The 26,438-nt window shown below is 31.7% G+C and overlaps 3 protein-coding genes across 5 annotated transcripts in view; all 3 read right to left on the bottom strand.

Annotated features, from left to right (window-relative positions):
- The window catches only part of Cog1 (conserved oligomeric Golgi complex subunit 1), a 41,008-nt gene extending 40,811 nt beyond the window's left edge, over positions 1 to 197 (bottom strand). For all 3 annotated transcript variants that reach the window (XR_013879388.1, XR_013879389.1, XM_080159987.1), the window contains exon 1: positions 89 to 197. Coding sequence is in view for 1 of the 3 variants with exons in the window: in XM_080159987.1 (XP_080016113.1) it covers positions 89 to 148 (60 nt within the window). In the remaining 2 variants the exon portion in view is untranslated. The remainder of the gene's footprint in view (positions 1 to 88) is intronic.
- LOC145318605 (glucose-induced degradation protein 8 homolog) lies at positions 189 to 9,721 on the bottom strand. The gene is made up of 13 exons (XM_080159990.1): positions 9,681 to 9,721; positions 9,413 to 9,456; positions 8,986 to 9,033; positions 8,570 to 8,635; positions 7,854 to 7,949; positions 7,437 to 7,504; positions 6,719 to 6,839; positions 4,391 to 4,489; positions 3,816 to 3,848; positions 2,155 to 2,220; positions 1,926 to 1,990; positions 879 to 1,691; positions 189 to 594 (listed from the first exon to the last, which is right to left on the bottom strand). The coding sequence occupies exons 2-12, from the start codon at positions 9,449 to 9,451 to the stop codon at positions 1,679 to 1,681; spliced, it is 714 nt and encodes a 237-aa protein (XP_080016116.1). The 5' UTR covers positions 9,452 to 9,456; positions 9,681 to 9,721; the 3' UTR covers positions 189 to 594; positions 879 to 1,678.
- Positions 9,718 to 22,900, bottom strand: LOC145318604 (protein nucleotidyltransferase YdiU-like). The gene is made up of 18 exons (XM_080159989.1): positions 22,592 to 22,900; positions 20,930 to 21,071; positions 20,693 to 20,788; positions 20,404 to 20,505; positions 19,893 to 19,973; positions 19,545 to 19,575; positions 19,113 to 19,165; positions 18,785 to 18,884; positions 17,903 to 17,979; positions 17,713 to 17,810; positions 17,154 to 17,232; positions 15,751 to 15,881; positions 15,388 to 15,506; positions 14,961 to 15,136; positions 11,587 to 11,627; positions 11,227 to 11,273; positions 10,707 to 10,823; positions 9,718 to 10,246 (listed from the first exon to the last, which is right to left on the bottom strand). The coding sequence occupies exons 1-18, from the start codon at positions 22,686 to 22,688 to the stop codon at positions 10,085 to 10,087; spliced, it is 1,749 nt and encodes a 582-aa protein (XP_080016115.1). The 5' UTR covers positions 22,689 to 22,900; the 3' UTR covers positions 9,718 to 10,084.
- Positions 22,901 to 26,438: the final 3,538 nt, after the last annotated feature.

Here is a 26,438-nt window from a genome sequence, read left to right as displayed (position 1 = left end):
GCAAGACATTTATTTTAGATTCTGGTGCTATTTTTAACAAGTATATGAATTAAACTCCATTTCATCGTTGCTACATACAAAATATTACCTCATCTGGGTCCAACTTAAGAAAATCCATTTTTGGCGCGGATTTTTGGGTGGCCGCCATTTTGAATTTCAAATCACGTGACTATTTGAATGACATTCACTCTGTAAAAAAAGAGATTATTTAGATAATCATTATTATTAATCTAAAATCTACATTTGTCTAGCATACAATATAATATATATTTTTAATTTACATACACATAGTTAATAAATATTTTAAGGAAAAGAAAAAAATCTTTACAATTACATTTTCGTGAAAAAAACAAAGATTCAAATATTTTTAATTGTTTTCCTTTTGCTTAGGTAAATATCATTAATGGAAAAAAGAACAAAGAATTTTTTCTATGTACAAGAACTTTCACATTATTTTTAAATTTTAATACTTATCTGACATTGAGAATATAATTACAAACTTTTAGGACACATTCTAGAATACTTTATAATCATACAATATTTGTTTTTATTTTATTACAGTACAAAATTTTCTTGTTAGGGGTCGGAGAGCTTCTAAATAACTTTTATTTCTATTTATCATAAAACAAAAGAATATAGGAAATGGAAATGAAAAAGACTATTGACTATGCTAGCACTTCAACTTTATCTGAAAATTACAACAAAAAAAATTATGTATTTTAAGTTATCAAAAAGGAGATAAAATCGTACCTAATCACTTAATGTTTTCTTTTTAAAATCGGCAAAGAAGTTTGTTATTGGGACATGATGAAAATGCAATTTTATATGCTTTGAAGGGCAATTTTTAATGGCTAATTTGTTATCTTAGAAGTTATTACATTTATAAAAGTCAATTTTGAACGTCCCTCCAAAGTAAAAAATTTCAATTGATCTAAAAATTCGGCATAAACTGAATATTCAAATCAATATCATCCCCCTCTCCCCCATCACTGTCCTCCTCTTCCTCCTCCTCTCCCCCTCCCCCGTCCGGGTCCCCCCTTCGCTCCAGCTGAACATTCCTCCCTCCATCTCCCCCCTGACCCCGTCTAGCCCTGCGCCCCCCGCCACTGCCCGCCCTTTCCACATCCCGCCGAAGGTCACGCCGCCAATTTTGTCGCCGATGTTGGGCCGGTTCATCCACATGTTGTTGCTGTTGTTGGATAAGTTGCTGCTCATGTTCTTGCTCTTGCTGAATTTGTTGTTGATAACGGTGGATTTGAAGATGACGGCGTGGATTGTGTTGCGGTGGTTGTTGTTGCTGTTGTATATTACCACCACCACCGCCAACTGCGGCAACAAGGTATGGTTGTTGCTGTTGCCGTACTGGTGGCGGTGCACCCGTCGGCGGCTGTTGTCTTATGTGCAGTTGGTGGAGCGGAATTTGGTGGCGGTGTAGTTCCTGCTGGGGATGGTCTAGAGGAAGGGGCCGGGGTCCGAGGACCAGCGCTGCTGGCCCCACAGGATGATTAAGGTCGCCAGGACCTCCTCCCCCGGCCCCCAGATCCCCTATATCGTCCCCGGCGTCCAGGGCACCGCCTACAACGCCTCCGGGGCGCGATATGGCGGCGGCATGGCTTGAGGATTCAGCTATGGTTAGGGGGGAGAGGGCGGGAGGGGTGAGAGACCCCGGCACTGAGTATCATTTGGGATCCTGCACAAGTTTTGACACATTTAGAGGTTTTTCAGATTGCATTAAATTCCATGAGAAATCTACTGTTTAATAGAAATATTTCAGGTAATTTCTGTTTAATTTACCTGAATTTTTCTCTTACTTTTTTATATTAACCATTAGAAATGGGCAAAAAGTTTTAATTATTAAGATGGGGAGAATTTAATCTAAAGCTACTCTTGCTTAAAATTAAAATATTGTAAATGTGTTACTTTCCATGATTTTTCCGGATGCCAAATCAATCATATGTGGGTACTTGATATCTTTGCTGTCCAGTTCTCCCTACAAATATAAAATATTAAAATTGTCTTTTAAAAATGACAGTGACAAAGAAAGGATACAGTGGAATTTTATGTACAGTCCCCAAATCAATCAAATCAACAATCTGGGGCAAATAGACCCCCTGCCCCAAAAACGCCTGAAAAATTATGTTTTCTTTTGTTAACCTGGCTCCAGATCAGTAGCTTCAGACAGTTGGCCAATTTGGAGGATCCAGAATCTACATGTTCGGCCTAAAAATTTTACAAATGAATTGGAATATTTGTTTCATGAGTTGTCCCTTTGTTTTGACTATAGTTATATGTAGACTCGACTAAAACGTTAAACTAAACGTGACAATACCACGAACGTAGGACAGGAAAGGGGACATTGGAGTAGGGTTGGGCCGGATATCCGGCAAATATCCGGTTATCCGGCCAAATTACCGGATATCTGGCTCTAAGGACACGTTTTCTCATAGGAAGTCTTAAAATCGTTTTAGACTTTTTAACTAAAATCTTGTATGGGATGTACCTACAAACTTACCTAACTAAAACTTTCTTTATTAAAAACTTTTATTAAAAATTTAAATTTTAAGAGGTTAGAGTTTTTTCTTAATTTGTGGGTTGTAAAGATTCCCGTTGCTTCTTTAAGTAATCCTAGGCTGTTGCCCCGAAGTTAAAAATAGTTATTGACTAGGTATAACCCCGCCCACACAAATTAATAAGGAAGGTTCTAGATATATATATTGGCCACGCTACAAATAAGGAAAATTGAAAGTTTGTGTCCATATACAATATACATATTACATATACATGCGTGTGTGTGATTATGTGACATTGTGACATCTAATGAAACTTTACTTTGTAATAGAAAAAGTTTGAGAGAGATTAACTTAAATGCATCACTTCAGTACAGCAGGGGTGGATATAAACATAAACATTACAAAATCTTACAGAGAACCAGGATTAGGCCAATAGGATAAATTTCTTTATAAAATTTCTAACTTGACAGACATAATTTCAAGAAAAAAAACAAAAACTTATTTTAAGTGTTTAATAAGTGAACAATTTAACATTCAGTAATCAAAATACTTAAAACATTCAATGAAATAACACATAATAAATAATTTCCTCACATCCTTAAATATATTTAAACACTTCCCTTTTTCAGAACTACCAACTAGATACTACCTTAGCTATCTATTGAAAATTGCTATATTACTTTAAAACTACAAAAACAAGGATGAGAACATCCATAAAAGCGAAGCACTGAAACGGTAGGACAAACGGACACTAACACTTGTATAGTGTCAGAACTGAATAATCAGAATATAAATGTATAAATGTCGAAGCAAAATTGTAAGTAAAATTGTTGAAAAACTGCTTGATACAGAATAATGTTTATGTACATACTTACATTTTTAGGACTTGATTATAGAGTTGCTTCGCTTATAATATTGTACTTTGTTGTCCCAGGAATCAGTATACCAAAAATAAGATCAATCGGATTATTAGATCACATAAAAATTTGTTGTCAAAAAAGTAAAAAAAATCAACATGTTTAAAATGGACGTACGGACATTCTGGTAATGATTATAGAGTTGCTACGCTTTCTAGATCGTACCTAACTACTACAGGAATCACCAAGCAAAGTTTGAAATCAAAAGGACAATTCTAATATGCCTAAATTAGCGAAAAAGCTATCCGTTACGGACGGACGGACGGACGGACCGAATCTAATTATAGAAAAGCTTCGCTTTTAAAAAGTCTAAGTATATTTGTGAACCATAACCTAATGTTTAAAAAATAAAGTATATAGGTATCTATTCCTTTAATACCAAGCTTACCATGAGTATAGCTTCGTTCACTTCACTTGCAACCTTAACAAAACATAACAATTAAACAACAAACTTTAAACCAGTATCACATGGATAGGTAAATGAAAGAAATATTTATCTTCCCCCAATATTTTCAAAAATAGTTTTATTATATCAATAGCGTTTGCTCTCCTAGATTAATCTTAGATGAAAAATAGGTAAAAACCGCTAAGGACCTATATTAAGCTTGACTAAAATAGAGAACTTAATCAATTCAGTCGTATCATGATCCTGTACATTAAAGCTGGATGATTGTGTGCCTATTAAGATATCAGAAACCACTTGGCACATGAGCAGTTTTTTTTTAAGCGTTGGCAGGTTTAGAATATATTTTAAAAAAAACTTTTTCCAAAATAGGTAAGAAAAAACACTATGTTACGAATACAAGAATAGTTTCTATGAAAACTTAGGCATTACAAAGGTTTTAAAAATTTTATTTGGTGTAGAAGGTAAAGGCTATTTGCAGCTACTTTATAATGGCAGCAAAATAGCTTTTATAACCAAACAAGGATAATAATATTATGAGCGGCGGCGAACAGCTATACCTGTTGTCTATGTGACAGCGCCAACAGATCAGAGAATGGAGAACTGAATGGATCTTCAAAAGCCAGCAGAGCCATAGTTCTCTCAAGTTCGTGTAATACCTAGAAAGAGGAATCTATTATTGAAAAATTAAATTAAAGGGGACTATGTACTTTTTTTTATAAAAATTTCGCTTACATTGTCACTTGACACTTGTAAGATTTTACACTTGCAATTTTTTTAATATTGGCATGTTTGAAATATTACAAATGTCACGTGAAAATATAAGGGAAATTTGTATGAGAAAAAAAGTTTATCTCAGATGATTGAGAACTGTCTAATTTGGCGAAAAAAGCAATAAATTCGGCGGGAAAAGGCGGTTTTCGGCGGGAGCGGTGGTTCCGCCGCCGTTTCTTTACAGTTCCATATTGTTCTCCACAAAAGCAACTACTGTGCCGAATTTAAAAGTTATAGCTCTTTTAGGGGCTAAGATCATGCACGTTTTACTTTTGGTTTCAAAAAGTGGCACATCCGACTCCTCCCTTAAACAAATCTTGATTAGTTTGTTAACACTTTTCCAAACTAATGTAGAGAATAATCACAAACATGTAAATAAGATATTTTGCCAATCATATTAAGCTTTACAACATACAATGTGTTTCAGAAAGAACTGCGTTTTCCAGTTTTGGGAATCAACCAGAAGGAGCATGAAAAAAATAATTATAGGTTCATATTCTCTGTAAAAATGCACATAAGATTTACTTAAGGTGGTTTTCGATATCTCTAAAAATGTGGCTGTACTGATAGGTACATGTAGGTTAAAAATGCCTGATCCTAAATCTGTGACAACAATGAGATTCAATTAACCTATTTTTTTGCAACATATAGGCTGAAAAGTTCAATATTAAAGTAATAAAAGGTTAAATCAATGTCCGCATTTGAGATTTTTTACATATTTTCTTTTTTTGGCTACATGCACAGAGCTTTTTGGGTTCCTCGGAATTTAGTTTTTTCTATTACTCTATTGCAAAGGCATTTTTCATAAAAAATCTCTTTTAATTTTATGCGCATTGATAAATAAAACAAGTCACTTTTTAATTCATTTCAATATCTTAAAAAATAAGCAAGCTATCTTAGTTTGAAAATGTCGTTAAAAGTGCTTCTATTTATATCATATTAGGTTAATATGTCACAACTGTCAAATCAAAAGGGATTAAGAGATTAAAAGGAGAGGGGTAGGAGGAACGGTTATGAGAGCATAATTGAATTATCATGATTGAATCGTAATTAAAGCAAAAATAAAGTTTATTATTTATCCTTTAAAAAAGCATTATTGAATTATATTTTAAATGTAATTATTAGAATATTTGGTTGAGCATGCTATAATGTCGTTTTCAAGTAAAAAGAAGAATTTAATTGGACGTTATAGCCATAAATTATACAAGAATAAAGCAACACACATACATTTTGAATTCTTTAAGCTCTAAAAAGCGCTATTGTTTTAAGAGATATTAAAAAACACCTTTTAAAAAAATTGATCCATATTTTTATAGAGATTAAGAATATATAATTATTTCTTTCATACTCCTACTGGTTGTATCCCAAAACCGGAAAACGCAGTTTTATTTGAAACACCTTGCATTTATTAGAAGTATTTTTTTAAAATGATATAACAAATATGAACGAACTAATTTTTAAACTGAATTATTTCAAATTCAATTAGCTTCACGTTTTTTTTATAGAACACCTGTTTAAAGTTGAAAGTGTGTCTGATAATTTTTTAATGAATTTTTCTGCGAACAAGGTCAATCAAGTCCATCATGTGCAATGTATATAGAATATACGTGTATATGACAGGGGAAAAGTAGTCGTCAATTCAGGTTGCTAACATGGAAATCATTTATTGGAAAATTAATTCATCCAGTCGGAGGGGATGGGATGTGGGGGTTGATATATTTTAGCCAGTTACGAGTTTAACTTTATTAGAGTACATGATAATCTGGTGAAAGATCCAAGTGATGATAAATCTATTTCAGTAGCACAAAATATTAAATGATATTAAATGGCAAAACGTTTGATTGAACGATCGTATACAAAAGTTTTGACTGTGCATGTTAAATGGTGGTGCCTGTTTAATGGCTAAGACATTCCACCTAATTTTACACTTACGCGCCTGACATATCAGGGAGGGAGGAGACACTGGACTGTAAAGTATACTAGCTGCAATTCAACTTTTTATAATCATATTCTCTCTTTCGTTGGCCTAGTAACTTAAGAACCTTTTATTATCATCCATTGTCTTATCCCTTAACATCCCTGCGACAAACAAACAGACGCGTTGCTTCTCTCACCTTAGGGTCTTCCTCTCCTCTCTCAGCCAGATGATTCTGGGCAAAGTCGATAGCCTCGTCAACCTTCTGCTCTCTTATCAACTCAATCAACTTCTGCTGCTGGAGATGGAACAACAAGTATCTAAAAAATCATGATAAAATGACAGCCTGCAAAGCAGACCAAAGCCATACAATACTGAAGAAGGACATTTCATAAGTAGTTGATTTTAAAGTTATTTGCTCCCCAACTAAACTGACTTTAGTTAGATACAGGGGCTGCTATTCAGCCAATTAAATCAATTTGAAATTGCCGAAAATTGAATATTTTGTTGGAATAAAACTTGTTTTTTTGGTGCAACTGAAAGAGAAGTGGGTAAGAAGGGGAGAGAAAAAAGGGATGGGGGTTGAGGAAAATTTTCACTTAGAACTGTTTGTGAGAACCACATTCACTTTTCCCTGGTTAGATCTGAGTTTCAAAATAATCTCAAAAATCAATACCTATTGCAGTAAAATTGATTTTAATTGAAATTAATGTTTGGAACCATTGAGTTAATACTAAGCGACTTGGCTAAATGCAATAGGTATGGGGCCAATCACAATACAATAAAAAAAAAACTATATTAGATTTCATAATGATCCGATAATTCTCTCAAGTCATAAAATGTTCTAACACATACAGACGCAAAGACCTTACAATATAAAAGATATGTAGAAAACATGAAAAAAACTATTGGCTTACCTTTTTTCATCCAAAAGTGTAGGATGTAAATCATTGAGTAGGTAGATGGCATCTTCTATTTTTCCAGCCTATAATGTTCAGATTATTATTTTTCTTAAGAAATTTTCTGTTATTTACTTTCGCTTACATAAAGAAGATATTTAGTAATTTTATGACTTTTTTGCACTGTTTTCACCATATGTAAGAGTACGTAAGTCAAAGGATACTGTTTGAGTAAAAAAACTCCCCCCTTCCCTCCTCTCGTTAGGATTTTAAATTATTTACAAGTGGCAAGCATTTAAATTTAAATTTTATTCAATAACCCACCAACTCCCCGCCACCTCCCACACCATTGTTAGGATCTTGAAATATGTAATAGTGGCAAGACAAAAATGTCAGTTTTAGTTTGTCTGATCTAATGATGATATAAAAATCTACCTGGATCGCGTCTCTAATATTAATTCTATTGTCCATAAGATTGAGATCAGTTTCTGATGGCATACCTGCCTCCAGCTCAAACTTGGCAGCTGCATCCTATAAAAATTTATTTGTTATGATCTTAGGCCAGGAAATGCACTACATCCTCCTCCCCTTTTCACTATCAAGAAGGTTGTGTGGTCCACTTCCAGTTCAAATGATTATACCTATTAATTCCGAAAATATAATAGCTATTCATTGCATCGTATTATAAAAAGCTTTCCGAGGATATCAAATCATCAATTATAAGATTATAACCATTTTTGTAGCCCCGAGATGCCGAAGGTAAGGGATAAAAAAAATGGTTCTAGTCTTATAATTGTACATTTTTAAATTCGTAAAAAAATTGAATATAATACGATGATATACATAATTTTTCAGTATGGCTGAGAACCGGTTCTAAGCCACCAGAAATTAATCAGTTTCGAAGCGATACTAGAAAATAGTTTCTTATTCTATCCTGTCACAAAAAAACTATAACGCGGAAAAAATTTTTACTTGTTAGAACAATAATTTACCTCCAGTTTTTCCTAATGTCAAAGAGTTATTAACATGACACCTTTTTTCAGGAACTTAATCAACAAGTTCATAACAAATACCTAGGAATCTTATATAATAATCTAGTTTTAAATAAAAATCTACAAAACTAGATAATGTATGTCAAATAAATTACTCGCCTTAAAGCCTTCCGTCACAAGGTAGTTCATTACAAGTTGGTTCAGAACTTTTCTTGGTATCTCAATCTAAAACATTCATTCTGGGCAGTTTTAAAAATGTTAGATGAAAGAGTGTGGGTTCAATATGGAAAAAATCTGCCCCAAAACTTTATCACATATACCATTTCCTATAGCATAACTTTAAAACGACAAAAAATTCTTTAATCTTTATTGCTCGATCATTTATTACCTTGGGATTTAAATATTCATTTATGCTAAAGTTTGTTTTATCAAATATCTCATTTATTCTCATGGTAGTGAATAGAAATAAGACATCTATATGTTAGGGAGATCTTCAAGTACGAACACACAGACAAACATCCTGCCTATTTAAAGTAAAGAATTTTAGATATCTAATAAAAATAAGTAATTTATACCTTTCCGAGATCATCTAGCCACTCTTGTGGTCCAAGAAAATCCCGGGACTAAAAAATGAAATTTAACATAAGTACAAAATATGGATTCAAATATTATATTGGTTTAAAATCATAAATATTAGAAGGAGACCTAGGTACAATGAAATAAAAGATCAAATGGCAATTTTTTTAAATAGAAGAAAAATAATAAAAAGTTTTCAAGAATTTAGGAACATTCAAAATATTTTTTTGACAAAAAATAATGGCTTTTAAAAGCATAGATAATTGACAGATAAGTGTTCGAAAATTGACACATAAATACTTGGATTACGAGGTTGATACAATATTCCTGCTCTTTTTTTCTACATATTTTAATAATAAGAATAATAAGAAGTTTACACCTCCCCCCCCAAAAAAAAAAAAAATGTAGGTATATGTTCTTTTTTACCTGAGAAAAGGGCACCTCCCTCATCCCCATCTCCCCCATATCTGGCGAATCATCGGCCATTATTATCATCATTTCAAGATTTAGAATATTCAATGATAAACTACTAATATTTTTGATGAATAAACAGTTCAGTCAATTTAAAGCAAGCATGTAAAAAATATGTTCAATGTTCAGTTCATTAACGTTTAAGATATAAAAGTTGTTTAAATTAATAATATCACGAGAAAAAAAAATAGTTTTATATTTGTTCTTTTAGTGGCCTTTCCTGCAAATCTAAACGAATAAATCTTGAATTTTTAATAAAATCTGAAAAGAATATCATAAATGTTTAAACAAAGTTTACATAATATCATGAAAATACATAAATAGGTATTGTAATAACAACATGTATGTTTTGCTTCATTAGACAACAAAATTATTTTGGAAAACAAAACAACTAAATCAATAGTTTAACAAAAATATCACAAAATAATCAGGGAAGAAAATGAAAGCTAAATTAATCTACATTTGCAACCCTTTCTTCCCCAAATAAATACAATCAACAAAAGGTAGAATTTTTGATGGAAGAAACGGGGAAAATATTAATATATCTAACATTGTATTTTCTCTGTTTCCCTGCTAATTAAGATATGATTTCTCTTCTGAATGCAAAAACACATCGACAATAACAATTTAACTGGAACAGCTTAAAACCAGTTTATTTGCCCAATTCGGGGGCGGACTGGCGTAGCCTTTAGCCTCGGCATCTTTGTTTACTTTGTACGGATTTTTCAACAGTTCCAACAGAAATTGGACCTCGGTGAAGTCATTTTCTTCTGCTCTTTGTATTGCTTCCTAAATAATAATAACCTAATACCAACAACTCAACTTAAAATAGAATCTTGTTGTGTTTATTTTTTTGAATATAGTACCTACTCAGTACTCATATTATAGAAGTGAAGAGGACTGAAAAGGCGAAATCTAATTTCTATAAAGAAGTTTGTTTGTTTGGGGGGTTAGCTTCATACCGCAACGTTAAAAATATATTACGTACCTATAATTAAGATGCTAATATTATTTTTAAATAATCTTATAAAATGTCCTGGACGGTTTTAGGCTATTATTCTGTCCCTTAGAGTTCAGAGCCCTTAGAAAATAATGCACATCCTCATCGATTTTTAAAATTAATATTATTATTGGTTTTATAATTCAATTTGTTTAAAACCGTTTAATGATTTTAACGAATGACGTTATGACATATTTAAATTATAGAATAGCTGCGCTACTACAAATATATCAATTTCAATGAACGAACCTGAGCAATCCAATTTCTAAGAATATATCTTGGATTTGTGGCCTGCATATTTTCCATTCTTTTGTCATCTTCCACCTTTAATTCTTTTATTCGTTCTGTGTAGGATTTTAGGAAGTCCTAAACAGAAAATATCTTAAATAAGAGGCAAGATCCAGAGAGGGAAAATTGGGCTATTTGTTACAATAGTCCTCAAAGGCTTATAAAAGCGTTTAATTATTCGTTAGATAAAACATAGGACTTGTAATGAATTTTGATTGGTTGGATAATTTAGTAGAGTGGCCAAACGTTTCAACCACTAATTGTAATCTACAGAAACTAATTTTGTTTAACATCATAGGGGATTTATCGGCCATTGTCTAATCCCTTTGTATTAATTAAATTTGTTTATGCCAATGTAAAATAAATTCGGTCACTAGCAAAGAAATTATTTTAGCTTAGATCTTAAAATCACAAATCTAAGTTAGTAAGTTCCATGCTTTATTTTATAAATCTTCCAAAAACTTAGAAATTAAATATTTACCTTAATTTTTGTACTTTTCAGGCATGTTGTTAATCCCCAGGCACTTTCTATAAAAATAAATTTAAAAAAAATTTTCAATAGGATTGGAAATGTACATTGAATTGTTAATAATTCTGGTAGGTACTAAAAGTTTTATATAAATATTTCCTCTTACATTAGCTAAAAAACGTTAGGAAATTTTATTATATCTTTATTGGTTGGTTAAAACTTATTAACAACTAGCAATGCCTAAACTTCTTGCAAAATAATTTTAATCTACAGAAGGCATAATTACATTGATAACAATTTTGGATGTCATTGTATATCGACATTTTTTCAGTCGTAGTTTTCATAAATTAAAATCAAATTAACTCTTATCACCTGGTATTTTATTTCCTTCGAGATCATCTATGCCCAATTCACTAAGAATAAAATAATTTTCATTGATTAAGAATCAAAACATCTAGGTAGTTAGATTCAATGCTAACATCAAACATTTTAAGAAATAATAAATAGCGAGGCAAAATTAAATCCATAACAGTAAAATTTAGAAAACACAAAAATTCAATTAAATGTAAAAAACGATATTTCGAATGTAATAATATTACTTTATATTTGTCCATTGGTATTAAGGGGGGGGGGGGGGGGGGAGTTCTGACACTTTTGCGTAAACAGTGATTATAGGCTTTGTCTTTGGAGTGAGAGGACAGGTTATTTAACAAAAAAGTTTCCTTTTGGGATGTAGTTTTCCTATTTTTAAAAAAATTTTGGATTTGGCCTCCAGGTTCCGGTACTCCAGGCCTCCAGGTGGATTCTGGACAGGTAAAAAATAAATTTCAAGTTAGAACAAAACTTATTTAACAAAAGTTGCTACTTTATGGATGGTATGATCTAATTTGAAGAAAATTTTGAAATCGGGCTCCAGGTTCAGGTACTGCAGGCCTCCAGGTGGATCCTGGACAGGTAGAAATTAAAAATTTTTACTTTAAAAGTTAGAACAAAACTTATTTAACAAAAGTGGCTTCTTTATACATGGTATTAACTAATTTGAAGAAAATTTTTAAATTGGGCTCCAGGTTCTGGTACTGCAGGCCTACAGGTGGATCCTGGACAGGTAAAAATTGAAAATTTTTACTTTAAAAGTTAGAACAAAACTTATTTAACAAAAGTAGCTTCTTTATAGATGGTATTAACTGATTTAAAGAAAATTTTGAAATCGGGATCCAGGTTCAGGTATTGCAGGCCTCCAGGTAGATCCTGGACAGGTAAAAATTGAAATTTTTTACTTTAAAAGCTAGAACAAAACTTATTTAACAAAAGTGGCTTCTTTATGGATGGTAGGAACTAATTTGAAGAAAATTTTGAAATTGGGCTCCAGGTCCAGGGACTGCAGGCCTCCAGGTGGATCCTGGACAGGTAAAAAAAAAATTTCAAGTTAGAACAAAACTTATTTAACAAAAGTTGATACTTTATGGTTGGTATTAACTAATTTGAAGAAAATTTTGAAATTGGGCTCCAGGTTCAGGTACTGCAGGTCTCCAGGTAGATCCTGGACAGGTAAAAATTTATTTTTTTACTTTAAAAGTTAGAACAAAACTTATTTTACAGAAGTTGGTACTTTATGGATAATATTAACTAATTTGAAGAAAACTTTGAAATCGGGCTCCAGGTTTAGGTACTGCAGGCCTCCAGGTGGATCCTGGACAGGTAAAAACGGAAATTTTTTTCTATTTAAGTTAGGACAAAACTTATTCAAAAAAAGTTGTTACTTTTAAGCTAGTGTTACCTAATTTGAAGTAAAAGATGAAATCATGCTCCCAAATCAGGTACTGCAGGCCTCCAGATTGATAATGAACAAGTAAAAATGAAAATATTTTCCTTTTAAGTTAGAACTATATATATTGAAATAAACTGCTACTTTGTTAATAAAGAGAAATTTGAAATCAGACACAAGGTTCAAGTTCTGTTGAACTCCAGATGGATTCTGGACAGGTATAAAATGAAAATATTTACCTTTTCAGTTAGAACAAAACTTTTTTACTAAAATAAATGCTAGTTTATATTAAAATTTTACTTCTTACTGGCCCTGATAAAACCAACCATTTTATTAAATTTTAAATTGTATCTGAAAAAAATACTAACAATCGACTAGAATAAAATAAACAACAATAACATATTGTCAACAGGTCAGTCATTAAAGGAAGTCTGAAGGAAATTCACTGCTCTACCTGCTGTAATTATCTATCAGTCTTTAAGCAATTAGAGTGGCGTATTTCCTGGAGGCTTTCTTCAATTATCAAGTAGGTATAAAAAATATATGAAAACTTTCTTAAAGAACACTTTTCCAATGGATGTCGAATATATTGGATATAATGAGAGGGGAAAAATTGTCGTCAATTTAGCTTGCCATAATGAAACTAATTTATTGGTCAGTTCATTCTTCCAGTAGCTGGGAGGGGACAGGTTAAAGGGGAAAAACTTAAATAGTAAAAAATTTCCATTTTTACCTGTCCAGGATTCACCTGGGGGCCTGCAGTACCTGAACCTGGAGCCCGATTTCAAAATTTTCTTCAAATTAGTTCCTACCATCCATAAAGTATCAACTTTTGTAAAATAAGTTTTGTTCTAACTTTTAAAGTAAAAAATTTCAATTTTTACCTGTCCAGGATCTACCTGGAGGCCTGCAATACCTGAACCTGGAGCCTGATTTCAAAATTTTCTTCAAATTAGTTAATACCATCTATAAAGAAGCTACTTTTGTAAAATAAGTTTTGTTCTAACTTTTAAAGTAAAAATTTTCAATTTTTACCTGTCCAGGATCCACCTGGAGGCCTGCAGTACCTGAACCTGGAGCTCGATTTCAAAAATTTTCTTCAAATTAGTTTATACCATCCATAAAGTATCATCTTTTGTAAAATAAGTTTTGTTCTAACTTTTAAAGTAAAAAATTTCAATTTTTACCTGTCTAGGATCTACTTGGAGGCCTACAGTACCTGAACCTGGAGCCAAATTTAAAAATTTTCTTCAAATTAGTTCCTACCATCCATAAAGAAGCCACTTTTGTTAAATAAGTTTTGTTCTAACTTTTAAAGTAAAAAATTTTAATTTTTACCTGTCCAGGATCTACTTGGAGGCCTGTAGTACCTGAACCTGGAGCTCGATTTCAAAATTTTCTTCAAATTAGTTAATACCATGTATAAATAAGCCATTTTTGTTAAATAAGTTTTGTTCTAACTTTTAAAGTAAAAATTTTCAATTTTTACCTGTCCAGGATCTACCTGGAGGCCTGCAGTACCTGAACCTGGAGCCTGATTTCAAAATTTTCTTCAAATTAGTTCATACCATCCATAAAGCAGCAACTTTTGTTAAATAAGTTTTGTTCTAACTTGAATTTTTTTTTTACCTGTCCAGAATCCACCTGGAGGCCTGGAGTGCCGGAACCTGGAGGCCAAATCCAAATTTTTTTAAAAATAGGAAAACTACATCCCAAAAGGAAACTTTTTTGTTAAATAACCTGTCCTCTCACTCCAAAGACAAAGCCTATAATCACTGTTTACGCAAAAGTGTCAGAACTTCCCCCCCCCCCCACCTTATCAACAACTTGACTTCTGCTTTAGTCGACTGTTCCTATTAAAATGCTTTACATTTTGTATGTCTTCGTGTAAACACGAACCTTTTTTTGCTCATTCAGACAGACGAACGGACGGACAAACCAATATTATTAAAAAAATATTTCCAATTGTAAACCTGCTAACCTAAGATCTCTAAAAATTTGAGTAAAATCAGCTTTAGTAACTTCCATAGCTTGTAGTAATAAAACAATCAATTCTTCATCTTTTGAAATTTCATCTTCATTTAAGGCCTTGGGATCCAGGCCTAACTTGTTTCTGAATAACTCCAAGTACTTGTCTTGATAGTGTTCACTATAGCCCTAAAAAAATTTTTAAATTAAATAACAAATCCTAAGAGCAAAGCTAGTCTACAAGACTTATTAAATGACTTGGAGGTCAAAAGCATTTTTTTTTTTTCATAGGAGGGATTGTGGTAAAAAGTGAACTTCTGAAATTCCATTTGGCTATTTAAAAAAATGTTAGGCAAAACAAAAATTTTGAAGTATATTTTTCTTAGGCTGTAAAAGATATCAAAATTGAAAATAGTACATGTGGAATTGAATTAAATTACCTTCAATACATCAACTAGCTGATTATGCTTTGAATTGTTAATAAGTGGAGCTAGTGCATTGCCTAACTTCTGCATGTTCCATAGACCAATATTTCCTTGGTTCTCCAGATCATATCTTCCTGAAAACAAACAAGATAAACTTATTCTATTAGTTTGTGTTATTTAAGATATCTAACTGTCTAGACCAGTAGCTAGGTAGGTTTTACTTTTTCAGATAAGATTTTTATTACTCACTGTACATATCTGGGCTTTTGGACCCAATAATAAGAAAAACTCTAGTATGATAAAACTTTAGGTTTAAGATAGACGGATTTTTGTGTCTGCATGTTTATCTAGGGTAATAAATCTATTGGTAAAACTTACCCATATCATCACTGTGGTTAGGAGTAAAGTTTGGATCATATGCATCCACAAAGCCAAAAGGTCCATAGTCAATGGTAACAGAGGCCAGACTCATATTGTCTGTGTTCAGGACACCATGCGCCCAGCCAATACTGAAATTAGAATATACATATGTGCAGGGTTTCGGATCCGCATTGATTTTTTGCGGATCCGGATCCTCAAAATTTGGTCAGTGCGGATCCGGTTCCGGATCCTTGACAATAAAAATAAAATCACCAAACCTTTCAAAAATATTTATTCTTTAATTCGAAGTCAAAAATACTTTTAATTTTCAAGTCTGACCCTAAACCTTAAAGATTGGCTCTCATCAAGAGAATGTCTGAGATTGTATATAAATTTAGGTAGATTTTTCCCTTTTTTCTGCATTTTTTTGAGTCCAAGGATCCGGATACGGATCCTTGGACTCGAAAATATGCGGATCCTTGCGGATCCGGATCCGAAACCCTGCATATGTGAGTGATGAAATGCAGGAATAGATTCATTAAGGAAGAAATAATATTCCAGTATGGCTTCGAAACCGTTTAACATCTGCTGGATTAGAACCGGTTTTCTGCTTAACTGAAAAATCTTATATAGCATCGTATTACAGACAATTGCACACGAATATTAAAATAAAAAATCATATGATTATTACCAGTTTTGTTAGTTCGAGCCTTTGGCGCTCGTGGCTAACAAAACTGGTTTCATCTCATATTTTTTTATTTCAATATCCACAAAAAACTGTCTATAATACTAATCGATAAATAAGTAGGTATTTTGAAACAAGGATGACAACATCCATAAAAGCGAAGCACTGAAACGGTAGGACAAACGGACATTAACACTTGAATAGTGTCAGAACTGAATAATCATAATATAAATTCATAAGGGTCAAAGCAAAATTGTAAGTAAATTTGTTAAAAAACTGCTTGATACAGGATAATGTTTATGGACATACTTACATTTTAAGGACTTAATTATAGCGTTGCTTCGCTTATTACATTATACTTTGTTGTCCCAGGAATCAATATACCAAAAATCAGATCAATCAGATGATTAGTTCACATAAAAATTTGTTGTTAAAAAAGTAAAAAAATCAACATGTTTAAAATGGACGTACGGACATTTTGGTAATGATTATAGAGTTGCTACGCTTTCTAAATCGTACCTAACTACTAAAGGAATCACCATGCAAAATTTGAAATCGATAGGACAATTCTAACATGCCTAAATTAATGAAAAAAGCTATCCGTTACGGACGGACGGACGTACGGACGGACCGACCCTAATTATAGAAAAGCTTCGCTTTTAAAAACTGTCTTTACCTAAGCAAATTAAGTTAGAAAAAAAAATATTAATTTTGAAAATAAAAAAAAATATTTTACCTTTGCCACTTAGCAATAAGATGAGCTGTATGTTCACAGACTTCAGCAAACATTGCCAAGTAACCCTCCTCTCCCTTTTCTAAAGTAGAGGAGTCATAGGTAGGCAGGTGTAATAAAAGTTTTGAAAATAAGAATCAGTTTAAATTTTTTGTCAATTCTAAGAAGTACTGTGTAGGACTTATTGCTGTGAGTTTAGGTAGTCATTTTACAATTCGATGCGCTGCCAAAAAAAATATATAATATGGGGATAAGACAGTGGACAATCAACTTTTCTCCGTGCTACTTTTGTAGCGAGTTCTGTCTTTATTATCTTGTAAATATTGAAAGGAGTAATAAGGAGAAGTTTAATTATTCGAGAAATATCATCGACGTGCATGTCAAATTCAATTTGATTTCTAATAACGTAGTGTTAAAGCATTATGTTTGAAAACGGCCAAATCCTCTTTTTAAAGTAAAACTTAAACAAAAACAATAGCTATTTACTGTTGGACTTAATCGTTTTTGTACAGGGATTTTGAACAAAATATTATATTCATATTTTGATTAAAAAAATACACACCTTGAATATGAGGAAAATTATTTGTGAGAATAAAATCCGCCAAAATTTTTAATTCTTCAAATTCTCGACTTTTTGTCAATATCTCAAAACTTCCAATCCTTAAAAAAAATAATTGTTGTTTATTAAAGTTTTTATGTATAAGAGTGAGATAGATACTACCATAAGATAACAAACAATGATAAATATTTACCTAAACCAGCTAGGAGAAATTCTAAGTACCACGGCTCCTCTTTCATTCTTCACATTTCCATTGTAAAACAAATCCCTGCGTTTGTTATTCATTTAATAATTTGGTTTTATTAGGTAACAAATGTTTAATTTAAAACCTTGTTTAAATATTGAAATAAATTAATACACCAGAACAGAGATATACTGTCTTGAAGATAAATTAATCATCCTAAAATCATAATTATTAATATAGGCTATTATTGCTTAATAAATAATAATAAATATTGAGAATAAAGAGGGGGGGGGGGAGTTTTGACACATTTGCGGAAACAGTGAGTATAGGCTTTATCTTTGGACTGAGAGGATAGGTTAATAGGGATAAAATCATTCTTATATGGTAAATTTTCCCAAGTTTTAAGATTTTTTGGATAGGCCTCCAGGTTTAGGAGCTGCAGGCCTCCAGGTTCATGGGGCTGCATGCCTCCAGGTGGTCTCTGGACAGGCAAAAAAATTTTAAAAATCTTTTTAAGAGTTAGAGGTCAACTTATAAAAGAAACTATGCATATTTTTTAATGTTATTAACATATTTGAAGAAAAAAGATGTATATTTTCTTTTATATGTTGACCTCTAACTATTAAAAAAAAATTTAATTTGTATTTTTACCTGTCCAGAGACCACCTGGAGGCCTACAGCTTCCAAACCAGGAGGCCTATCCAAAAATCTTAAAACTTGGGAAAATTCATCATATAAGAATGATTTTTATCTTTAATAACCTATCCTTTCAGTCCAAAAATAAAGCCTATACTCACTGTTTCCGCAAATGTGTCAAAACTTCCCCCCTATTGAATGTATACTTTTCTTCATTAGTATGTTTCTCAAAAGCACCAAAATATTTAGTTTCCTTGGTATGGGATCATCCGTGACGGTAAGCGTGGCTGCTCTAGAAGTTGGTACGCCCAGGTAGTGCATTGCTTCAGAGCACAGAAACTCTCGTACACTCGACCTAAAGTAATGGTTTCCTGTAAAGAACGTATGCAATGAATTCAGTTACTTTTTTCATATTTATACCATTTATAATAAGTTTAATTTTTGCTAGAAAATGCATTGTCGATTAGATAAAACATCTTAAAAATAATGCCATTTTCATAGTGATTCATGTGAAAAAGTATCGAGAAAAAATTGGGATAGTTAGTCTATAATATTTCTAAAATAGGTAGGTATATGCGTTTACCTTAAAACAGCCCGTCCATCGCCAAACCTTGAATATGGTGTCCTTCCGCTACCCTGTAATAAAACATACATTTACGAAACAAATAGTACACCAAACCAAAATGTAAATTAACAGTTCATGGGTTACAAGGTTCGAGTCTCCAAACATCATTTCTTAGATATGATTATTTGAACCCCCCTACACTTTTCTGTAAGGTTCAAAGTATTAGAGAGTATTAAATAGGACACCTGGCGTAATAAGCCATGGTTAGGTAATAATAAGTAATCAGCGGATAAAAATACGGGTCTGACCATATTTGAAACTGGAATATCTGTTTGATGTCAGGGAGTTAAGGTCATATCATCCCTTCAGCTCCTACAGTTGTATTTAATCTCTATACATTAGAACGCTATAGTCAACACAACAACAAAATTAATAAAAAATAATAATTACCTTTAATTGCAGCTCCCATCTTTCACCTCTAAAATGAGGACCATTCGCTATAGATTCAAATTACTTTTTTATCTCAAATAGCAGGAAAAGAAACTATTCATTAATAAGGTATTAAAATTTGTGTTTTTTTTTATCAAAAGCGATAGAATGCAAAATAAAGCTAGAAATATTTGTCAATTTTAATAAATATTACCCATTTCTTTTAATATTCGTTGAGAAGTTTCTGTGATGTAATACGATGCTATACACGATTTTTCAGTATTTTTTCTTCCAATAAATGACAAAATATTGTTAAGTTTCAGAAAGTATAATAATCTTATATTTTATATCAATAGCGCACCTTCCCTAGAGTTAATATATTCGCCGAGTAGATGTGCTCGCCCATCACCAAGTTGTTCTGCCCAATAGCCAAACTGAAACCCTCCATACCTGAACAGTAAATCAAATGTAAAAGATAAATAATCATATCTAGTAGGTAATACTTTTATTCTTTTTTCTCTAGGATCAAAAAGGTCCATGTAATATTTTACCAGAACGAGCAACATTTGGAAAAGTTTTTCTTCTAGCTTTATGTTGCTCATATGTTTTATAAAATACAATCTTTTTTCGTTCTATACATCTGAAATTTTAATAACATCCAAAGGTTAGACAATGGACAATATACTCAAATACATACCACCAAAAAATTATTCTCATTGCATAATTAACCATTCTGAAGCTGAAAATTATTGGGTTAATAAGAAGATTTTTAACCAACAAATGAAGAGAACACATTTTAAAATTCTACAGTCCTATATAATGTCCCTCCCCCCATAATAACATCACGAGAAATATATTACAAAAGGTAAATTTCACTAACCTGTGAGCTAAAGGAACAGAGCCTTCCAGCACTTTGTTTCCAGTCACCCAGTCAACAAACTTTTCATCCTTGGTTATTTCAGGGTCCATATCGAGAATATTCCTGAAAGAAAAGGTTAGAATTATGTGAATAAATTTCAAAAAAATTCCGCAACATTTTATATTTGCACAGAGTAAACAAAAAAACTATGGATACATCAACTTGCAATCACAAAGATTTAAATTGTTGGAAATCAATACAATTATCATTAAGTGAAATCGTGAGCTACCTAAAACTAACTGCGGCCTACCTGAGAACATCTTCACTGAATGCAACTAATTGTGGTTTAGTTTTGAACGGAGTTGGGGCCGCCAAAGAAAATACAGACTTTGGAACGTTTCTTCTGTCATTGTATAACAAAATTAATTATGTGAAGAAACAAATGTGTTTGAAACAAATAAATTGTAAGAAAATTTATTTGTCGCCCTATTATCTACCTCTGTTAAAAATTGTAAAATTCAACATTTCCTGTAATTTTGTTTTCCTGACAAAATTTTCTGATTCTGGATCCAATGGTAAGGATGGAAGTTTAGGTTCTGAAAAAGACCATTCTTCAAGCTTCTTTGCTGGTGCCATCATGGATGTGAAACCACGGCAGCCTACCTGTATTTTGGAGCAATTCTGTAACACTGAAATATTCACACATTACGCTTAGGTAAAAAATCAAAACTTCAAATATTTTAATTTAAATCGTAACTTTCTTTACATTTTTTTTGGGACGATTTATACAAACGTAATATCATTCTACCGTGTCCACTTTAAAACCAATCTAACGGTTGTGCCCACGGAATCCGGCCAAGGGGATAGAGGCGGAACGAAAAACTGCAAAATTAACCAAAGCTACTAGTATAATTTTAAATAATTATAAAAGTCTTTATATAGAAAATGGTTCGATAGTAAAGTTAAAATGATTATATCTGACAAAGTAACAATATTGCTATAATATAAATACAAGGATGACAACATCCATAAGTAGCGAAGCACAAAAAATCGTCGATTGGAATACGTAGATTTAAAAGGTTTTTACTAAAATCAAGAATAGATTTATTGGATAAAATAAACATGAAACCTTGTTTTATTTTGCATGATGACGATGGTCAAAGTAAATTATATTAAAGATGCTCATAACAATGGGAAAAATTATTTTGATACAGATATCCCATAAAAGTTTGAAAATTGCATCAAAATATACAAAGATATGGGGAAATATGTAAAACATATAAAAATAGCCAAAAACCTGATAAAAGGCAGTCTGGCCGTCATGGTTGTTTTATTAAAACGACAAAAAATTTAATTTTTAAATCCTTAACTTAAAAAAATTGGAAAATCGGACCATATACACTGAAGATATGGAAAAAAGTGTTAAATATATAAAAATAGCCTAAAACCTGCTAAAAAGGCAGTCTGGCCGTCATGGTTATTTTGTTTAAAAGACGGGAAATTTAATTTTGATATATATAACTGAAAAATTTTGAAAATCGGACTATAAACACTGAAGATACGGAGAAAAATGTTAAATATATAAAAAAAACAGCCTAAAACCTGCTAAAAGGCAGTCTGGCCGTCATGGTTGTTTTCTTTAACAGACGGAAAATTTAATTTTGATATCTATAACTGAAAAAATTTTGAAAATCGGACCATAAACACTGAAGATATGGAGAAAAATGTGAAAAATATAAAAATAGCCTAAAACCTGCTGAAAAGGCAGTCTGGCCTTTTGGTTGTTCCTTTAAACGACGGGAAATTTAATTTTGATATCTGTAACTGAAAAAATTTTTAAAATCGGACCATAAACACTGAAGATATGGAGAAAAATGTGAAAAATATAAAAATAGCCTAAAACCTGCTAAAAATCGGTCCGAACGCCAATGATGTTTTATAGTAATTTGTGCTCCTTTATGATGGGAATGTTGTCAAAAAATTTCAGCATTCCATCTTATATAGGAGCTGAGTAAATCCCATTTCCCCCATAGCGTTACGGACTGACGGACTGACTGACTGACGGACGGACAAAGTGAATTATAGAGTAGCTTCGCTACCAATAAGGAATTATATATATATTATCAATATTAACAATTTAATTAAAAAAGCTTGAAAAAATAAAATTTGTGGCCGGCGATCGATCTACATAATTTATTATGAACTCTACCTTGTAAATAAGTAAATTGTTGGCAGGTATGTTTCACTGTTATCCGAGAAAGTATTCCATTCGTCAATAATAAAACACTTCCAAATCTTTTATACATCAAAATTTATAACAAACAATAAAATTCTGAAACAGAAAAAATAGAAAATTTATCCAATCAGTTTATATAATTAGTATAAAATTACAAAATCCTATAAAACAAATTGAATTGCTCACTTGCTGTAATTCTAAATCGTACATTTTTTATTTTATAAGTTTACCAAAAGAAATAAATGTAAAAACAGAATTTCTTTTTTTTTTCTAACATAATTTCTTTTTATTGTGATGATTAGCAGACAAATAGAAAAAATAGTGCGCGGCATTATATGGCTACTAGTGAACACAATAATTTACCTTTTTAAAAGAAAATATTATTTTGATTTTGATTGTATAGCTTACTATAAGCCATGCTACGTGTCGTCACACATAGAGGACAAAAACTGTCTTCCCCTACAAAGATGTTATATTTTCCCCTTCAAATGGAAAATAGGGATTATTTGCAAATTGTCAGTTTTAATTGTTTTTAAATTTTTTAAAAGCTTCCATAATATTCAATAAAATGGTTCCCATCAAAATTTTACTATTTGTTTTTTTAAAATGAAAAAAATGATATATGATCTTTATTTTGGACGATTTTCATTTTCTTAAACCTATGTTCCTTTTGTTAGTAGAATAAAATTATAAGAGAAGAACTAGAGTGTGAACCCATTTTTCGTAAATCTGACAAAGGAACTCCTCCAGCTGACAAAACACCTTAAAATTTTTCGTGTATATAACTTCGAATTAAAGAAAATAAATCATGTACATTTGAAGTCCGAGATATTATTTTTTTGTTTAATAGAAACTCAAGAAAAAACTATGATTTTATTAATTTAAATTCATAAAGGGATTTTTATTATTTTGCAACGATTGCAATAGATAAAGCATATTTATTATTAATGCACAGATAAAACATAGATGTGAAACAACAATATGAAAGCAGTACTTCATGTGATGGACTTGATTCGAGTAAAAGTTGAAAGAACAGCTCTAAATAACTCTAATGTGTTAAACTAGAAAATTTCAGTTTAATATAACAATAAAGGTACTCTCCTATTTCTATTAATATAACCAATGACAAGTTACTCTACTGTTAGTAGTAATTCTTATGTAAAAGTAAGATTTCTATCTGTCAATTTGTCTGTCTGCACCGAAAGATCTCGCTATCTGCCAAAATGATATGATGTATCTTGTAATAGATCCTTGAAAGGTTTACAGCTATTTTCATGTTCAGTGTCATAACAATTTATCATTAAAATTTATAGAAAGTAGGAAATCAAATATATCCGCAGAATGACCTACAGACCAAGTAAATTATATACTGGATGCGCATTGGTACAGGGGATCATTGACAAAAGTTTTAGCCAATCTTGAATATAGCAGCCGAGAAATTCACGTTTCACCATACTGTTTCTAACGAAAGAACAGATATTTCAAATTATAGAGTAGACTCACTACTAAAATTCTCTTTCAAAAGAATCGGCACACGGATGTCCAGTCCAAACTTTTAAAAATATTTAGTAAACAATAAACTAAAACCTTTTATAAAAGTAACAGGGTGTCTATCTGTATATTTGGGTCTGCCTATATTTCTGTAGCTTAAGATCTAGTGCTAACCACTGGACCGATTTGGATCTCCTATTCAGTAAATCTTCTCATAGGTATATCGCCCTTGGAAAAAAAATAACACCCCACCATTAAAAAAAAATAATACTAAAATGTAAGTATTAAATACAGTAAATACCACCTCCTATACAATACCACTTTTATAAATCAAAAAACTAAAACTATGGCACTTTTAAGTTTAATATTTTATGTTTTTCAGAAAATGTATTCCCTGCTTCGATAAATTGGTGGGGTAACCTCATAGATCTTTGTTTACACAACTAACCCATTTAATCAAAACCATTTCTGCCAAAACAAGTTGGGAAACTAAACAATTCTTTCTTTTCTTCTTTCTCCGGTTACTTCACTGTCTGACTCGCTCACTCCTTTGTTAACGCTATCTGAAAACTTTTACAACCAAAGCTATTTTAGATAACCTCTCATTTCTGTGTGGAATATATAGAAGTATTTGTAAATGACTTTTTAAATCTGGAGATTATACATGACTGAGAGGTGAAATTTCTCTATTCAGGCGGGCACTGGATAAAAATTATTTTTGACTTAAACAAAGCATTTTAAATTGACAAAATACTTAAATATCCTAAAGTAGTAAAACACAATTTTAAATAAAGATGTCATACATGCATGGGATATCAAAAATTCTTTAAAGCCCTCTAGCTATAAGGGAGCTGAGATAAAAGTGTGTTTGTGTGTGTGGGGGGGGGGGGGGCAATGACACCTTCCTGACTGATGTTATCGTCCTTGTTTCAAACAATTGTGTACAATTTGAGAAAGAAAGAATGAAAATAAAAAAAAAACATTTCCGCATATGAGATGAGATAATTTTTGTCTGCCTGACTAAAAGTGTCTGTTCCCCATTTCCCCTCTCTTCCTATGACATATTTTACTTGTTGATTTTACTTTGTCCGACATGAGTGTAGCGAAAACTCACTTATTCATATGATTTTAGAAGAGGAGCTGCTCTATAATTCACTTTTCATATCTGTCTGTCAGTCCGTAACGCTATTTATATTTTGTTTGTTGATTTTACTTTTCCCATTCTGAGTGTATTGAAAATTTACTAATTCGTATATTTTGTAGTCTCGAAGCTACTGCATTATTCACTTTGTATGTTCATCGGTATGGAGAAATGTGAATTTCTCGGCTTCTATTCAAGATAGATGTCTGTCAGTCACGCTTCAAAAGACATAAATGAAATTTAATTATGGTTTTGTGATTTTATTAAAGTGACATAAATAGAATTTGATGAAGATTTAGTGATTTTATATTATTTTTCATATTCTTCTTATTACTCTCTTTTTTTCAATGACCAATTAACCTCTGTTCCATTTGCCTGATTATATCGATATTTTTTGTGCTTCGTTACTTATGGAGGTTGTTATAGCTATGGTTACATTTATAGTTCTTGTTTAATTGTATCTTTTTTTAAAAATCAAGATGATTAGGATTTCAATTTAAAAAGATGATCATTGATCATGTTCGAGATATAAGATATTAATATCAATATCTATTCTTTTTAAGATGTTCTATGTTGTCATTATAATCAAAAACTCAAAAAAAATAGATAAAACGGAGAAAGATGACAATTGCACTTGAAGTGATCTGCAACCCCTTTAAACTAGAAATAATATAAAATAAAATAAAACTCTCAAAGAATGCGGAATGTTATAGCTATATGAAAGATTAAATCAAAAAAATTCTGCATCTATTAGTGATACAAAAAAATATTATTTTACATACACATTACACATCTATTCTTTTTGATGAAATTATGATTAAATCTCTCTAAACCTTTAAATCCATCACATCAATAAAAAAGAGCAATACATTACTTACCCACCCAACAAATAAACATACACATTAGGGTGGGTCGATTTTGGAGTTTCACATTAGTAGACATTGGCAAGGGTTACTGGGCCAGTATAAAAACCTGTAATACTTGAAAGAGGTTTTTTAATCCAAAAACAACGGGCGCGCGGGGGTATAAAATGTGCCCGCCCCCCTATAAAACCAAAAATTGAAATTCCTTCAAACACAGGCATGTTGCATATCAAAATGACCGCATTGAAATGCTGATTACGGTTCTGAAAACCGTTTTGAAAAATATTGATTCAGTCTGAAATTATTTTCAAATAACCTACCAAAA

This window comes from Acartia tonsa, chromosome 5 (genome assembly GCF_053477335.1).
Source record: "Acartia tonsa isolate MP-2025a chromosome 5, ASM5347733v1, whole genome shotgun sequence".
Lineage (NCBI taxonomy): Eukaryota > Metazoa > Arthropoda > Copepoda > Calanoida > Acartiidae > Acartia > Acartia tonsa.
The sequence above is the reverse complement of the archived record's forward strand: the minus strand, read 5'-3'. Positions and strand labels throughout refer to the sequence as shown.

What these genes read in the sequence shown, in the direction of transcription:
- LOC145318605 (XM_080159990.1), bottom strand. Translation starts at nt 9,451, where the DNA reads ATGGGGGAGATGGGGATGAGGGAGGTGCCCTTTTCTCAG. An exon ending in GGGAGGTGCCCTTTTCTCAG is followed by an intron (nt 9,034 to 9,412) that starts GTAAAAAAGAAC and finishes TTCATTTTTTAG; the next exon opens with TCCCGGGATTTTCTTGGACC. An exon ending in ATATTAGAGACGCGATCCAG is followed by an intron (nt 7,505 to 7,853) that starts GTAGATTTTTAT and finishes TGAACATTATAG; the next exon opens with GCTGGAAAAATAGAAGATGC.
- LOC145318604 (XM_080159989.1), bottom strand. Translation starts at nt 22,688, where the DNA reads ATGTATAAAAGATTTGGAAGTGTTTTATTATTGACGAATGGAATACTT. An exon ending in AGCTAGTTGATGTATTGAAG is followed by an intron (nt 15,137 to 15,387) that starts GTAATTTAATTC and finishes AAATTTTTTTAG; the next exon opens with GGCTATAGTGAACACTATCA. An exon ending in TGAAAAGTACAAAAATTAAG is followed by an intron (nt 10,824 to 11,226) that starts GTAAATATTTAA and finishes TTTTCTGTTTAG; the next exon opens with GACTTCCTAAAATCCTACAC.